Source organism: Xiphophorus maculatus, chromosome 23 (assembly GCF_002775205.1).
Source record: "Xiphophorus maculatus strain JP 163 A chromosome 23, X_maculatus-5.0-male, whole genome shotgun sequence".
NCBI classification, from domain to species: Eukaryota; Metazoa; Chordata; class Actinopteri; order Cyprinodontiformes; family Poeciliidae; genus Xiphophorus; species Xiphophorus maculatus.
Genome location: NC_036465.1, coordinates 16,213,634 through 16,229,318, shown reverse-complemented (window position 1 = coordinate 16,229,318; position 15,685 = coordinate 16,213,634). Strand labels below are relative to the sequence as shown.

Below are 15,685 nucleotides of genomic sequence, written 5' to 3'. Positions count from 1 at the left end.
TTCCAAAAAAAAAATCTCAGTAATTTTCCAGTGGGATTTTCTGCTTCAGCCCATACACCAATAGTTACAGTACTTTGAAAAAGTATTGACCCCGTTACAGATTTCATAATTTCATCAATTAAGGGAAGCCTCCAGAACTTTAAGCTACTACTTCCAATGATTATTTGCTTTGTCTGAAGAACTGTGTTACCTTCCAAAAAGACAATCTTTTGTCTTATTAGTTTGTAAATATTTTCCTAAAAGTTTATGGAATCATCAGGTTATCTGTTGGCAAATATGAACCGAGCATTTATATGTCTTGTGCATTAGGGCTCTCTCATGAGTTGCACAACATATCCAGTCTTTTTCTGAATCATGAACACTCACCTACTGAGGTAGGCGAGGCCTCTTTGCTTTGATTTCCTCAGTTACACTGACACAAATGACTATTTGACACCACATTACTTTTTAGTTTCTACTGAATATATTTCAGATGTACATGATCCGTGTCATCCTGCTGGTTGGACCAACTAGTTGAGTTACATTTGCTGCCATTTGTACAATACCACCGAGGATCCTCATGCCTACTGTCCTGCATTTTATTCACATTTTCCTGCTACAACACAAATGATGTCAACATTTCATCAATGTCTGTGGAATACTGCTAATGAATCATTCAGTTATGTCTTGTGTTGTAGCAAATCCAGAAACATACAGGCAAGAGAGATCTTGGGATTGGGGATGATTCTCCTAGTTGTATGCGTGTCTGTTTCCTCATCCTTCTCACGGCTCTGTTTGCATCTGTCTCCCTGCACTGTGTGTGAGCTTCTTGTTTGCTCATAACTTTACTCCCATGGCAAGCACAGCACTGACTTTTTTTTGCTTTGCATTTTTTATCTATTCAAGGTTTAGTAGGCTTCTGAGTTATTAAAAGACATCAGGTCCTCTGAGGAGACTTGGGCTGAAGACCAAATAGTTAATGGTAGTTGGATATGTTGTGGGGTGGCAGTGGCTCAGGGGGTAGAGGACCATCCTGTAACCAGTGGGTTGCTGGTTAGAATCTCCCACTCTTTCTGTCTGAGTTGTTGTGTTGTTGTGTCTTGCACAAGGACTGATTCCAGGGTAAAGTGCACTTTCTCAAGTGTTTATACAAATGTAGGCCTCTTACCACGCCATGTAATGATGAGCCATTAGTCCACACCGCAAACAATAATTCTTTGATAAGAATCTTTAATTCTGCTTTCTATAACAAAGCTCTTATTTTCAAACCTACTAGAATACCCTGGTGGGTTGCTTTACCAAAAAACTCGTAAAAACATTATGAATGGATGAGTAGTATTTCTGTGTAATTGTTATAACATTCAGTACATTCAATATGTCTTTAACTAATGTGACTGTAAATCAAAAGGCCTCTTCTTTTGACCCAATAGAAGCTGTTATTTTGAGTTTCTTCTTGTCTATGTTGTGTTTTGTTGCTGCTGCTTTTACTTTTATTGCACATTTTAAGTATTTCATTTTAAATATTTTTTTAGTTCAATTCTCCCACTTTCTCCATTAATTTTATTCATTTCTATGTTCAGCACTTTGTTCAGTCAGCGGCTGCTGTCTTTAATCTGCTTTGTGAATAAAGTTGGCATGGTTTGACTGTGTAATATTCACTCCTGCTGAGTCGATAGCAACTCAGTAATTTCCAAACGTTTTGAAGAGACGGAAAGAAGAATTGTTAAGGCGCAGCCTGACGAAACAGATCTAGTTTTAAAACCATTTTATCCATTAAATGGAAAGCAGTTTGAAGTGGGGAACACTTCCACATTGGTTGGACAACGATAACAGACTGTTTTATCCTCAGACTATCACTACGATGAGGCGAATTTCCATGGAAATTCTGAAGTGACGCAAAAACCATGTGCCCAACAACTGCAAACCAGATTAAAACATGGATTTTGTGAACCAGTCCACTCCTAGATCGATTCAAGTTTTATTTGTCTGAAACTAACCCTAACCGTAATTCCTCAGGAAGAATTAGAGTCAGTCAACTCTTCTAACAAAAAGATTACAAAAAAAAAAGAAAACACAAGGTGAGCCACTTGACCTGACAGAAACATGTAGTCTGGTTCTCTCAGTCATTTTTGTCTCTCCCACTGCAAACATGCTGCCTCTCTCTGCCTTAACACCTCGCTGGTGCTCATCATGCCTCCCTCTGCTCTCTCTACTGTCAGACCACCACCTGATCCGTTGGATTTTGACATTAATTCAGCAGAACTCATATAATCCCTCGTCAGATTACGAAACCGCACACACACATAGAAGCACACTCATTGAGACATGCATTTCAAATGCATGCAGACTTTACAAGACAGACGTGCAACATTTAAAAGCATTTTAGGATAAATCAAGAATATAATGCAAATACCTGATATACATTCCTTCACGGTTGATGTCTTTGTAGAAGTTCTGCAGAAAATAGAAAGGAAGAAGTTGACTTGCAGTGAATTTTGAGTGTGTGCTTTACCCAAAAACATATCCACACAAATTCTTGAGAGCTGCACAAAGCTTGAGTTTGTAATTTTGCATTTCTGCATTGCGAGTTTGTCCAACAGTGTCTTACAGCATGAGTGCTTCAATGCATCCTTCTGGTATTGTGAGTGTGGTAATGTGCTGTTGTATCTGTATTTCCCAGTTTAATTAAGTTTAATGACATCTACAGAGAACTGAGAAGTGGAACAAACTGATTTAACCCCACCTCTCATTATCAGCGAAAGAGACACACAGTAAACACACGCATACACAACACCAAACATTTAAATGAAAGAAAGCTAAAAAAGTTGTAAGAATTAGATGCTAATACCTATAAGGTAATATTTAGACATACCACTGATTGTTTTGGGCTATTTGGATTCAGTAAGTCTGTTTTTTGAGGTATACTTTCAACAACAGGACCAAGAATAAAGTCTGCTGTTTTTTGTTTTTTTTCTGGTATCCGATCACATTTTCCTTTTTCAAGATAAAATACAATGGGGGGTGTTTGCAACTGAATGTTAAACAGCCTGAATAACAATGAACACCTCCAAGACTGAACATTGGCTCTGAGTGGGAAAAGTGTTGTTTTTCCACCCTGGGTCGGGAAAGAGAAGTCGCCTCAAGAGGGACAGTTTAAGTGCCTTATTCGTCATTGCTGATAGAACAGAGCAGGAGATTGACAGGGGCGCTGGGGTTACATTTACAGAGATGAAGACACTATACATGTCTGTTTTTAGTGAAGTGAGAGCTGACACAAAAGGTGAAGCATTCCATCTCAATTTTTCACCGCCTAAATGTATAGCAAAGCTAGCTGAAATGAGCAAACTAATGGATCAAAACTGTATGTTTGCATGATTAATTGATTGATGGATGGACTGACAGCCACAATATGTATCACATAACACATCCAATCAATGTTTGGACAGATCATTTCCAAACATTCAATGGGATTGGACAACTGGCTCGAAAGATTTTTGGTTTGCTTTGCTTTAATCATATATCAAACATGAAATACAGAAGGTTAACATGTTACTCCAGCATTTTGAAGCTTTTATGTGCAATCATTGATTACTGCAAACTTTTTGTTATTTTCTATAAATGGAACATATGAAGAATTAGACTTATTTTATTGTCATTGCTCAGAGAAACATAAGTAAAATTGGCAATGAAATATCATTGATTCTCTTTTAGCTAAGATTCATATTTCCCAAAGTAACATGAACTCAAAGCTGTGGGGAAGCCTTTGTGCTATTTTTTTTTCTTTTACTTTTAAACCTTCCAGTGTTTTAGGACATAGTGGAAGTGGATTTTCGTACGTCCAATCAATCACTTGTCAACTGGATGACGAAGCTATTTAATTTTAAATGAACACAAATCATTCAGTAAATTGGAACATGAAAAACTTTTGGAAAAAAGCTGATGGCACAAAAATGCCTCTGAAACTTTTATATGCAAGTTAGACTGGGATATTTTGGCCAGAGGAGTATGAATGCCTTTACATTTAGGAGTACATTTCTGTTCCTTTGAAAACGCATCTGCATCAGGAGGCTTGGCAAATAACAAATATGTGAGTGATTGTGTGTGTTAGCCCGGGGCGGGGTGTAAATATGAGAGTGCTTGCTAGCCTGGAGAAAGGATTTTTCAGCCCAAGAAATAAATTAAATAGAATATCTAATGGGCAACTGCCACAAGCTATAAGCTAAATACTTTTGCCATTTCCCAGCAGTGTTCTTCTAAAAACTACAATATAAGATGTGAACACAGATGCACGGATTCATATTCATGTAAGATTTATTTCTCAGTTTGATAACAAATGACTTATTAAAAAATGCAGAATGAAGGCATAATTTGACTATTTTGAATAAAACTTACAAACTGTGAGACTAATGAATGAAATCATTTGAATGGACATCTAAAGGGGAACATTTAATAAGTGCATAGAATGATGAAACCTTTTGTAGACAGCCTGAAGCTACAGATTGAAAACTATCTCTAGATCAATCACCTCAAAAATTTAAAGAGGTAAAAATATATATTTAATAAAAAATCACTATGAAAGACATTATAATGTTAGAACAAAATAACCATTTGGATTTTGTTTTTATTTTAACTCCCTGCAAATATGGAAAAGCGAAATAAATCAGAAAAGGTCAGAAAAAGTCCTTAGCACAATCACACTGATACCAAGCATTTTGAATTTGATTTGAGTTTAAACCACCGACATTTCATTTGGTGTGTTCCTGGCTGTTAAAGTGAGAGTAAACACCATAGTGAGATCAAAAGAGCTGTCTGAAGACTTCAGACTCATGATTGTGGCAACTTAGATGTCTGGTAAGGGATTTTAAGGAGGTATGAAAAGAACGAGAAATCCACTATTCTATTGTATGGAAAACAGTATAAAAGTGAAGGATATTTAAAGCAACTGCCAGAATGCTCAGGTCCGATGTTGAAATAATTTCACCTCGCAAGCAGACCACATGATGCTAAAAGAAGACTCCAAAAAATCTGGTAAATCAACCAAGTAGCTGAGAATTAAAAAATGAAAAAACTTGCTAAAAATGAGATGACTAAATATAGGCTGTAAAGTCTCTTAGATGGTTACAGGAAGTACCTCATCAAAGTTGCTGACATCTCTGACACCATAGGGTTTATTTTAGTGGTGTTTTTACTAACCAGAAGATTGACAGTGCAGCTCATGCGGTTGTTGCGGCTGTCATCACTCATCACAGTGCGGTAGTCAAGGAGACGAGTCAGGAGACCCTTAACCAAAGAGACAAAGTGCTGCACCTGTGGCTTCAGTGTGGATTTCTCAGCTGCACAGTCCAACAAGCTGGTGGAGGAGAATAAGCAGTTTAATTATCAACAACCTGAAACAGGGTTTGTTTTTCAGAGATGCTAGCTTTCTGTGTTTCTCTAGTGTTGACAAAGAAAAACAATACTAGCTGCAAAGCTTATTCTAAGGGAACAGCAAATTATATACTTTAAGATGAAATATTTATTTATCATTTTTGGATTTAATATGCTTAAATACTCAGTCCTACATGGTTTCTAGGAGTTGCATGTATCGTTCATCTCCTCCTCCACCTTCCACCTCATGATCCAACTTCAGGATTATCTCGTTTTCAAACTGTTGAAAAAAAGTACAGGTTTGGAAAAGAAAGAGTGGATAATATAGGGAGAGGAAAACAAAAAAAGACAAATCGATTATGCAAATGCATCTAGGAGGTCCCTGGTTTCAGATTCAACGTTGCAGGAAATCAGTGTAGCAATTTTGTGTGTATGTGCTTTTGGTTTCCAACCAGTTCAGACATTTCTCTGTTATGTTCACTGTAATGGTGATGAAATTTTGACTCCTGAATGTTTTTCATGCATAGTGCTTATCCACCTTCTGGAAGTTTCCAAACTGGACATGCTCGCAGGAGATCATGTCGAAAAAGATGGGGATTGTGGCTCTTCTCAGCTCCTCCTCAGGAATCAAAGTCATCTCCAGGATTGGACCCACCATACCAGGGATAAAACAGATCTTATGACTTCCTACAAAAGACAAATACATGCATAGGAATTATGGATGTGCAATCACTGTATCGTTTCTCAGTGGCACAAAAAAAAGAGAAAGATCATAACAAGAAATGTAATTTATCAAATTAATGCTAAATTCTAATTGTTGTTTGGGAGATAGTTATTTTTGCTTTTTTATGATTGTTTTTCTCTATTAGTTCCACAAAAGCATAAATAATTATAACTATGTATTAGAAAACCAAAGTAGAAGTAATTGTTGAGTGCTGATTAGAGAACATTTGCACTACTTGGTGCATCTGAAGTAGTTTATAAGAAAATGTTTTGTTTTTAGAGCAGCATTTGTGCTTTTGGAGTTCTGGTTGTATGCGACGGCCTCATCAGGGAACAGACTGTGTTGAATTTCTACAAACTTTATTTTAATCATCCCTTTAATCACTGACTATAAATACTAGAAATATCTCCAGAAAATCTGCAGCCCACAGCACCTATTTTAATGTGAGTATTCCAACTAATCCTAAACATGAACTTACACTACTCATATAATTAAAGTGCTTACAAGCTTTGCTGTGAAAACCTGTAGCGCTATGCCATAAAAAACACCTGCAGGCATAAAGTGTCATTGCTTTTGCTTGTGAGCTTTAAATAAAAAAATGTAATAAAATGGTTTTGCTCTAAAGTGCTTTTCTGAGCCTTTGACCTTATCTTGAAATCACCTTTAGACATTTGAACTTGAGTTTAAGAAGCCCTGAAATAGACCTTTGACACAGTGTAGTTATAATGTTTTCTATGTGAGATCCTGTGTCTTGTTATAAGCATGCTTTGGGGTTTTGTGAAAAAGAAGGACAAAGAAAACACACAAAAAAGCATAAGAAACCCAAAATACATTGTGTGGTTTCTATTGGTTCCCTTTTATTTTCTTTCAACTAATTCCCTGAGTCTCTATGCACAAAACTGACAAAAGCGTTCCCCTTTTCTTTTAACTCTGGTTTTCACAGTATTTACCACATTTGCATCTCTATTTTATCATGCAGAACCACCTGAGTGCTCTGGATTTAAAATGTAAATCTGTGAATCTTCTGTAAAACTTTTTGCACAATTCATTATAGCTTCTCACCAAGTTTGTACCAGATGTCACGTATTGCAAAGCCAATGAGCCTTCTCATATCTCCATATCTGAAAGAAAAACGTGTAAGAGTGAGAATAAAAGGGAAAGTACACAAAAATTGATAAGAGAAGAAAAGTCATCCCCTCAGTTTGCAACAATTACCTAATCAATACTTATTTTCACCTTCAGAAACTGAACATCCCCTTAGGAAAGATAATGCAGTGCTGCTCTACCTCAACTGAATTGATCTCCTGTCTACAGGTAACAAAGGCTTTTAATAGGTAGTGCCATTAGCGCAGACGGAGCAGATGTGGTAAAAAGGAGGAAATTAAATGTTTGTACTCTCACTTGACCAGAATCTTGTTCCTTTTGGTTGGAGAGAAATGCTGAAGCTGCAGAGACTCTTGAGTAATAAATGCCACCGCCAAGTGGAAGTAGTTATTCCAGAGCTATGGAGACAGAGAAAGCAGAGAAAGTCTTCAGGAAGCATACTAAACAGTGAGACAGGAAAATGATCACAGCTACATAATATTTGTATATACTGTATACAAAACACAATTACCTGCACTTCGAAGTCATCATTAGTCAGGAACTTTTGGTTCATTGTGTCAGCATAGGTATTGATGGCTCTCAGGAAGACCCTGAAGGACAAATCAATGTTAAAAAATGAATATATTCATGTTATATTGTTTAACCCAACTGCAGTATGGGATATTTCCAATGGTACTCTAGTTTATTTTATTAAAATGCTAGACTTAATGTCTTTGATTTTCTTTCCTAACTAATTCCAAATTTTGAGAATAAAGTGGAAATTTTAAGAAGGATGAGCACAGATACTTTTATTAACAACAAAAAGCAGTGTGTCAATAAGGCAGTGACAAATGCTGATCAGTCACAAGCAAGGAAACTAAAAATGTTTTCGAGCAGAAAGTGAAGTAGAAGGAGTGAGATTCTGGCATAGTAGTGATTGGATGTTCGGAAACTCTTGGAATCAGAAAAGGTGAGGTTTATTAAAACTGCCTAATTTCCTGGGATGAAACCACCTTTTTTTAGTTAAATGCTTTAATAGGGTATGGCTGGAATCTTTCTCACAGTTAAAAAGTTTTGGTGTGTGTTTGGGATAATTTTACAACTGGAAAACCCAATTGTGTCCAAGTTTAAATCATCTAACTGTTGAGTTTAGGTATAGTTACAGATTTGGTGTTTATCCACCCTTAAATATTGTTAGAATTATTCTAAATAACCCCGTGGGCTGAGTCTACCTCTTACATACTTGACAGTATAATTTTCTTAAGTTTAAATGCAAAACATTGATTGATCAAATGTACTTTTTTTAAATCATTTTGTCCAAAGTGCTCAATCTTCGCACCATCTTTGCACCAGGAGGTAAAGCACTTCTCCTGAAGGGACTGGAATTGTTACATTTTTAGAATTATCTCATATACACTTGTGAAGCCAATTAATATTTTGGAAATTAATTAAATCTGTTAAATGCATGAAGATTTCCTCTGTCCAAAAATGTTTTAAATATATCACTAAAGACCCATATTTAAAATAAAAATCAGATCCATGACAAATGGATGTAAACCTTTACATTGGCACTGCACTGATCAATAACAAAATTAATCTTGTGTGAGAGAAAAAAAAAGAATCCAATGAATAAAAATGTGTAATTCATCAAAACAGTTTTTTTTTCTAGATAAGGAATTTCATGGCGTTTCATACTGTAAACTGCTTTTTCAGGGATTTTTTAAACTATTGCTATTCTTCTATCTCAGTAGAAGCATGACAGCAGCTCGACACACTGAGTGCAGAGGTATCAGTGAGATGTTATTTAATGCATTTTTGAACTTAAGGAGAAACTGCTTCCAGCCTCTTTTGGCCCAAACACCATCTATCATCATTATCCAGAGCCAAATGACATCCCCTCTCATTCCCCCTCCTCCTACATTTTCTATGTAGTGGGACTCAAATGCTATATTTGCACACTTCTTCCCAAGCCCCAGTCTACAGAGTAAGTTGTTCTTTTTACTTCACTTTCTCTTCTACCTATTGGCTTCACAGCTTTAGCCTCCCCTCTGGCTCCTTTCATTGATAGATTTGTGCTCTATCAGTCCGCGCACACCAGCGTATTTGTCACATCAGCCGTTTTCATCATTACAGCCCTGATCCCAGCTTTACTATCTCTAACTCATCTCAGTGTGGGTTAGCGCAGATGAACAATTCATTGTGGATGTTGACAGTCCCTTAAGATGTAGCGCCATGCCTCATGGGTCGAACAGCAGGCCATATAGCAGGGCTGCTGTGGCTTATTTAGGTGAATGAAGGGATCTCACGATGTGCATCGTCCGAACTCTAGGCCCTGTTTAAATGCAAGCATGTCAGTTTTGCTCATTATGAAGTACCGACCTGTTCTGCACCATGATCATGGCCATCCAGTCAGAGGGATATACATGTTTTCCAATCAGGTCCTTGAAAAGCAGGAAGGACTCCATCAGGAAGTCCTGCGATTAAAGAGAAAAAAGTGAATCACTTCCTATAAAACCTTAAGCAATGTAGTTGAAAAGATTGCTTATTGCCTGCAAATTTGGAGGCGTGTGTGTGAAGTTACCACTAGATCAGTAGTTCCAGTGAAGGTTTCTATGTACGTGGCATAATGACGATCATCCATCTGACTCAGGATAGCTGTCATGCAGGCAACAACTCTTGACTAAAAGAGGTAAAACAAAATAAAACAGAAGGGAAAAGGCAACATTACGTTTCTTGAAGGTTTTCATCTGAAGCCAAGAATTGAAAAAAAACAATTGTTGCTCCATCTTGTTTCAGGTAACTATAAGGAGACACCTGCAGACCAGCGCTGCCACTTGGTAATTTATGACATTAGCATTCCAGTCAAAATGCGTCAACGAGATCATGCTGCAGGATGGCAGTCTCAGCAGGAAAATGTGTTATTCCTGGTGTTATTTTTAAAGTGCCTGCATGTGCCAACAAGAGGGTAACGAAATGTTATTCCCAAATTATCATAATTGCTATAAACAAACAAAACCACTGCCAAGGGGACTGGCGGTCTTTTCTATTTCTAGATTACATTCATTGGCTTACATGAGATAGAGACAAGATTTATCAGAGGTTTATGTAAGAGTCAAACACACAAAGCATTAAAGCTGTCTGAATTTTAATTGAGAAAAGAGGCAGACTGCAATTTGATGGTCACAATAAGGAATATTATGTAACAGATAAAATTGTTTCAAAATTACTACTACATAACTACTACAGCAACATTATGTAGTGAAATGGTAGCAAAATCATAGCTTCAAATGTAAATTTCTTTGACAGTAGTGTACACATACTTTGACATTTTATTTTATCTTATTCAATCAATGCAAATGCAATAAGATTTTTTCTGCATTAGTAGTGAACTTTGGTATATCCATATTTAATGGTCTTTTTGAATTTAAACGACCGCAGTTGGATACCAGTAGTGTTGGTATGTTCTAATGTTGCATAGCAATTACTTTAGTAATTACATAAGATTAGCAAGTTATTATCACAAAGCCATTGTGAGATTGTTACCATATTGTGACTGAATTTTCAAAAGACATCTACAAATGTTTTTTTTCAAATTATGGTTTAGGTTTTTTTCTTTATGAACATTTGAATTAAAAATAAAAATATAGATTCAGAGCACATAGCTAGTCTGGTATGTAGGTCACCCTAACCCTATTTGGACAAATGTTCATTTATTGTATTATCAGTAAATAGTGATTAAAAATTCAGACCACCTAATCTGGAAATTATCTGTCCATGAACAGGAGCACAGAATCAAAAGCTTTGGTTTGGGGCTGCTCTTATTTGTCTGTCTTCTTCCGCTGCTTGAGTGCTTCCTGATCTTTAACTCAAATCCATATAAAGATCACAAATCTGTTTCAGAAAGCCCCACAGATGTACAGGTATTTCTGCATGCCAGCGCTTGGAAATTATCCACCAGATTTGGCAGCGAAAAAGGGAGGCAAGCAAAAGAGAAGAGAGATGATGGATGGCTAATTGAGGATGAGAGATGAACGGCATCCAGTGCGGTGACAGCTTTCACCTTTTCCCGTTGCATCAAAATAAGTAGGGTCTGTATAATTTGTGCTTTTTTCCTTTTTACTCTAAAGGAGAAAACCGGAAGCTTGTTACAATAATAAATCAAATAGAGACCCATAAATTGACACTAGAGCGTCTATTCAATTACATGAAAAGGTTTATTAAATAAATATGTCAGGATATGAAGGCTCCTAGATTCTAAAAGGAATTTGTTTGAACTTAGTGCATGAGAAGCCATTTCTCCTGCTAACTTCTGCAATTTAGTGACACTAGAGACCACTTCTGAAGACTCGCATCTTTTATCTCTCTTTTCTCTTTCTCTACTTCTCCTCTCCTGCATGCGCCCCTATTAAATGTGCCAGGAGACCATTTTAATCTGACATCTAAGCACTGACTAATTACTGGATGTATCCGTTACTCAACTACCTTAATTTTATTTCAAAACTCAGTGGTGATATTAATATAATCAACTTCTGGCTTTAAAACCCAACTCCACTGTTATTGTCCATTCCAAAGACATTATTGTGGGAGTTTAATCTAATTATACAATTTTATGTGCCAACCATCCCCAAATACCCAGCATCTATAGACAGGACTGAACAGGACAATTAACTCAGTCTGCTTTTCTTTTCAATCGTTTCCTCTTTAGTGTGCAGCCACTGAACAGTAACAAGATTAGGAACCCACCCACGAAATTGGTCACTTACCGATATTATTTGACGGAGGATTTTCGCCTTCATGATCACTCTGTGTGTGTTTGCCTGTGCATGTCTGCAAATTAAAGTGCAGGTCATGTGCTGCATTGTCCTATTTCACTGTAATTACTGTTCTCTGAAGACCTATCAGAGAAGAGTCTCCTTTAAAAATCCATCTAAATGCTCAAGGGGGCAAACTGTTTGTCTGCGCTCTAAATAATGTGTTTCATTAGCACCTTCAAGGAGATGCTAAAAAGTTTGGAGAGCACATTTGCCAGCTGTATATTAATAAAGCCATCACTGATGTCACAAAGACAAAGAGGGATTTCAGGGCTTGTTGAGGCAATATCCTTCACTCCCATCCTCTCACTCTGGTCAGAGTTGATTAAAATATATTAAAAGCTGTAATTTCTAACTTGCTTTAAAATGACAGTTCCTTGAAAAATGCCTGCAATATAGACAAAAATGAAAAAATAAATAAATAAAATTTCATCTTTACTATAGTACAAACCCCCAGAAGCAGCAGACCAGACTATATTTTATGGAAAGTGGTTGAATTTTACAACATAATGACATTTTTTGGTATCCGTTTACACACAGTGGTGACAGGAATATATAAATATTTAAGCCTCACTGTGGTACTGAGGAAAAAGTTAAGAAAAGGGTATAATCGAAATGCTGAAAAACTTTTTTAGAAAGAAAACTTTTAGTCACTGTAATAGGCAGCAATGGTGAAGCGCAGATATATTTGTATAAATCCCTTTCATGACGTTGAAGAGATGAAATAAGCACATATTAATGTTCATCCTTTAAATTGACTGGTTTGAATAAATGTTTTACCTGCCAGCTTGCAGTTGCTGGTTAACTCTTCTTTCATGCTCCTGCACTAAATGATAAAACATTTAGACCAAGCTAAATAAATAAATGAGAAAGACAACCCAGCTAGAAACAGATCACTGCACTAGTGAGGCACGCTAGTGTTTACTGGCTCATTAAATATACATGGATATTTTCTCAAAATATAACTGAATTTAAATTGTACTTACACAGCAAAATTAATTCAATATCAGGATCTGGTAGCGAGAACAGAGTTTTTTGTGGCTATCAATCAATCTATCAATCTAGCTATCTAGAAACTGTGTTTAAAAGTGTGCAGAAATATGCACCCAGTTGTTGCAACGTTTTTACATACATTTTTTTTCTCTCCCTCACCTTGAGCAATTTATGCACAAATTATATTTGAAATTTACTTCACCAAACTTTAGTTTTGAGTAAAGGCAATCTTCCGTCTGGATTTATTTTAATTTAATTTGCCAAATTGAGGGAAAGAGGAAAGGAACATTAAATCCCGATTAATACAACTTAAAACTAAGGAGGAAGAGTTTATAACCCAAAGAAATGTGTGTCACATGGACAAGCACGATTCCCACTAGTGTTGAAAAGGGAGGTGATTTTCACTCTGTGTATGAAACATTTAAACTTAAGATAGTACGTCATTACACAGCTAAAACTTTAATACAGGAGTCAGTAAAGTAAGCATTAAAATAACACATCAAAACATCATAACTATGACTAGCTTTAACAAGCAAAAAGATTGTTTGAATTGTGTCTCCTTTCCACCTTTTCCTCTTCTCTTTCCATCTTCCATCCTTTATTGCTCCATTTGAGGCTTCCTCCCAGGTGGGAAATCATTACATGGCTCACAACTGTGATTTTCCAATATTTTTTTAAACAGAACACCTAAAAAAGAAAAAGCCTCACTGGGAGCCTGCGGCACCGCTCCACAGACACAAACTCGTCTTTGACCTCGCTCTAGTACACACAAACACACATGAACCCGCATGTTTCCCCAGACCCGGAGGGTGAGATATAAAGCTGAGGGGTTTAGAGGTAGAGATGGATTGTCAGGTGGTTTAATTAGAGCTGCAGTGAGTATTTGTCTGAAACAAAGATTTAGGGGGTCTCTTTGCATTTGGAGCATGAGCATGAACATAGCGGTCTGGTAAGGAAACAAATCAATGTGTCCTCATTCTTTCCCCTCCCCCCAAGTCAAGTACAAGGAGACAAATTCAGGTGATACTAATAGGAGAGAGAAAAGCTAGGAAAGGAGGGAGTTCAAGGAGAAAGGAATAAAAGTGTGAAGATGAGAGGACAGGAGGACCAGAAAAATGGGATAGAATTAGATATTTGCAAGCTAAAATAAGGAGATTTTTCTCTTTCTCCAGCCTAGACAGCACACTCCTTCTCCTCCCTCTCCGTCTCTCTTTGACAATGACATCCTTCTCCTCTCATCCTGCACTCCAGAATCAAATAGCTGTGACCATGCTCTAACACAGCTATCACTCGCATCAAACCGATCCTGCTGCTCAGCCTGCATGTGTATGCACAACCCCATTTACATCGGTACAAGCACACATACAGGAGCTATTCTCTCTCTTACTAGAGGTCAACGGAAACACAACACAAGGTGAGTCAACCACTTTGCTGTGGCGCATATATCACTAGTTATTCTCAGATAGGGAGGGGGTCACCAGGGACACTCATGAGGATGCTGCATCAGAGAAACACTCAGTGAATAGTAACACACATGAAATCTCATTCAGGATGTTGGGAAAGTCCAGAAACATTAATAAATAAATACATTTAGAAACTGACACAACTTCAGCTGGCTCGTCTTAGAAGACACTCATACTTCTTGAATTTTTTTAGGGTTTTGTCACATTTTGTTGGGAATTTATGTAACTAGATCAGGACAAATGAATTTGTCACTGTGAACTGGAACAAAAGTCATTTTTTCAAGGTTTTGACAAATACAAATCTGAAAAATGTGACACATTTTTATTTAGACTTTATTTAGACTGGATGAGGAGCATCTGTGAAGTTGAATCGTGTTGTAGTCTTGCGTATGATTTTTTTCTAATCAGATTTAGGTCAGTGAGGCTATTCTAACATATGACTGATTAACACACAATGCTGGCTCTACATGAAGGGCTGTGGTCCTGCTCTAAGGTGAACCTCAAGGCCAGTCATTTGCAGCCTTCGTGACACTTTCATCCACCATGCTCTGGTTTTTAAAAAGCATACCAAAGCATGATGCTGCCACCACCATGCTTTCATTGTTTGTTGGGGGATCTTATCTTTTACATTGTTTAATGTAAGAGAAGTGACTTCTCATTATTGTCTTTTACAAATGTAACAATCCTGCCACACTTCCATTAAAAATGGGATTTTTGGAGTTGTGCTGTGAACAAATTCTCTCACCAAAGCTGCAGCTCCTGCAGAGATACTGACAGCTTATTTGTTTCTCAGATGAATGGTCTGAGAAACATTCTCAGATGAATGGTCTGAGAGCTTGGGCTATGAGGGCTTGCCTCATAGCCCAAGCCCTTTTCAAACTTCTCTGCTACTTCATCCCTCATTTGTTTGGTGGGTTCACTGATGTCATTTACTCTCTAATGTTCTGTAACAAACCTTCAAGGTGTTCACAGAGCAGCTGCATTTACTAAACTACACACAAATTGACCATATTAACTAGTTAAGTGACTTCTGAAGGGAGCTGGTTTCACTGGATTTAATTTTCAGTTTTCAGTAAATTATTGGGTGTGTGTGATAAGGAGAAAAAAATTTGGACAAAGTTGAAGGGATATGAGTAGTTTTGCAAGAAACTGCAACATTCAGAAAAATATGTTCAAACTATGTTTGAAATTTTAATGGAAAAAAAACAAACTAAAGATCTATTTCATAATTTAGTCTTTTACGATGCAAGACAAATGAGAAAATT

At 37.0% G+C, this 15,685-nt stretch overlaps 1 protein-coding gene across 1 annotated transcript in view; it reads right to left on the bottom strand.

Annotated features, from left to right (window-relative positions):
* Positions 1–15,685, bottom strand: part of dock2 (dedicator of cytokinesis 2) — a 104,241-nt gene that overhangs the window by 13,641 nt on the left and 74,915 nt on the right. The window contains exons 27-35 of the mRNA XM_005810882.2: positions 9,735–9,833; positions 9,533–9,627; positions 7,686–7,764; positions 7,472–7,572; positions 7,133–7,191; positions 5,885–6,033; positions 5,541–5,626; positions 5,173–5,329; positions 2,393–2,433 (exon numbers count right to left, since the gene is read on the bottom strand). Of these exons, the coding sequence (XP_005810939.1) occupies positions 2,393–2,433; positions 5,173–5,329; positions 5,541–5,626; positions 5,885–6,033; positions 7,133–7,191; positions 7,472–7,572; positions 7,686–7,764; positions 9,533–9,627; positions 9,735–9,833 (866 nt within the window). The remainder of the gene's footprint in view (positions 1–2,392; positions 2,434–5,172; positions 5,330–5,540; positions 5,627–5,884; positions 6,034–7,132; positions 7,192–7,471; positions 7,573–7,685; positions 7,765–9,532; positions 9,628–9,734; positions 9,834–15,685) is intronic.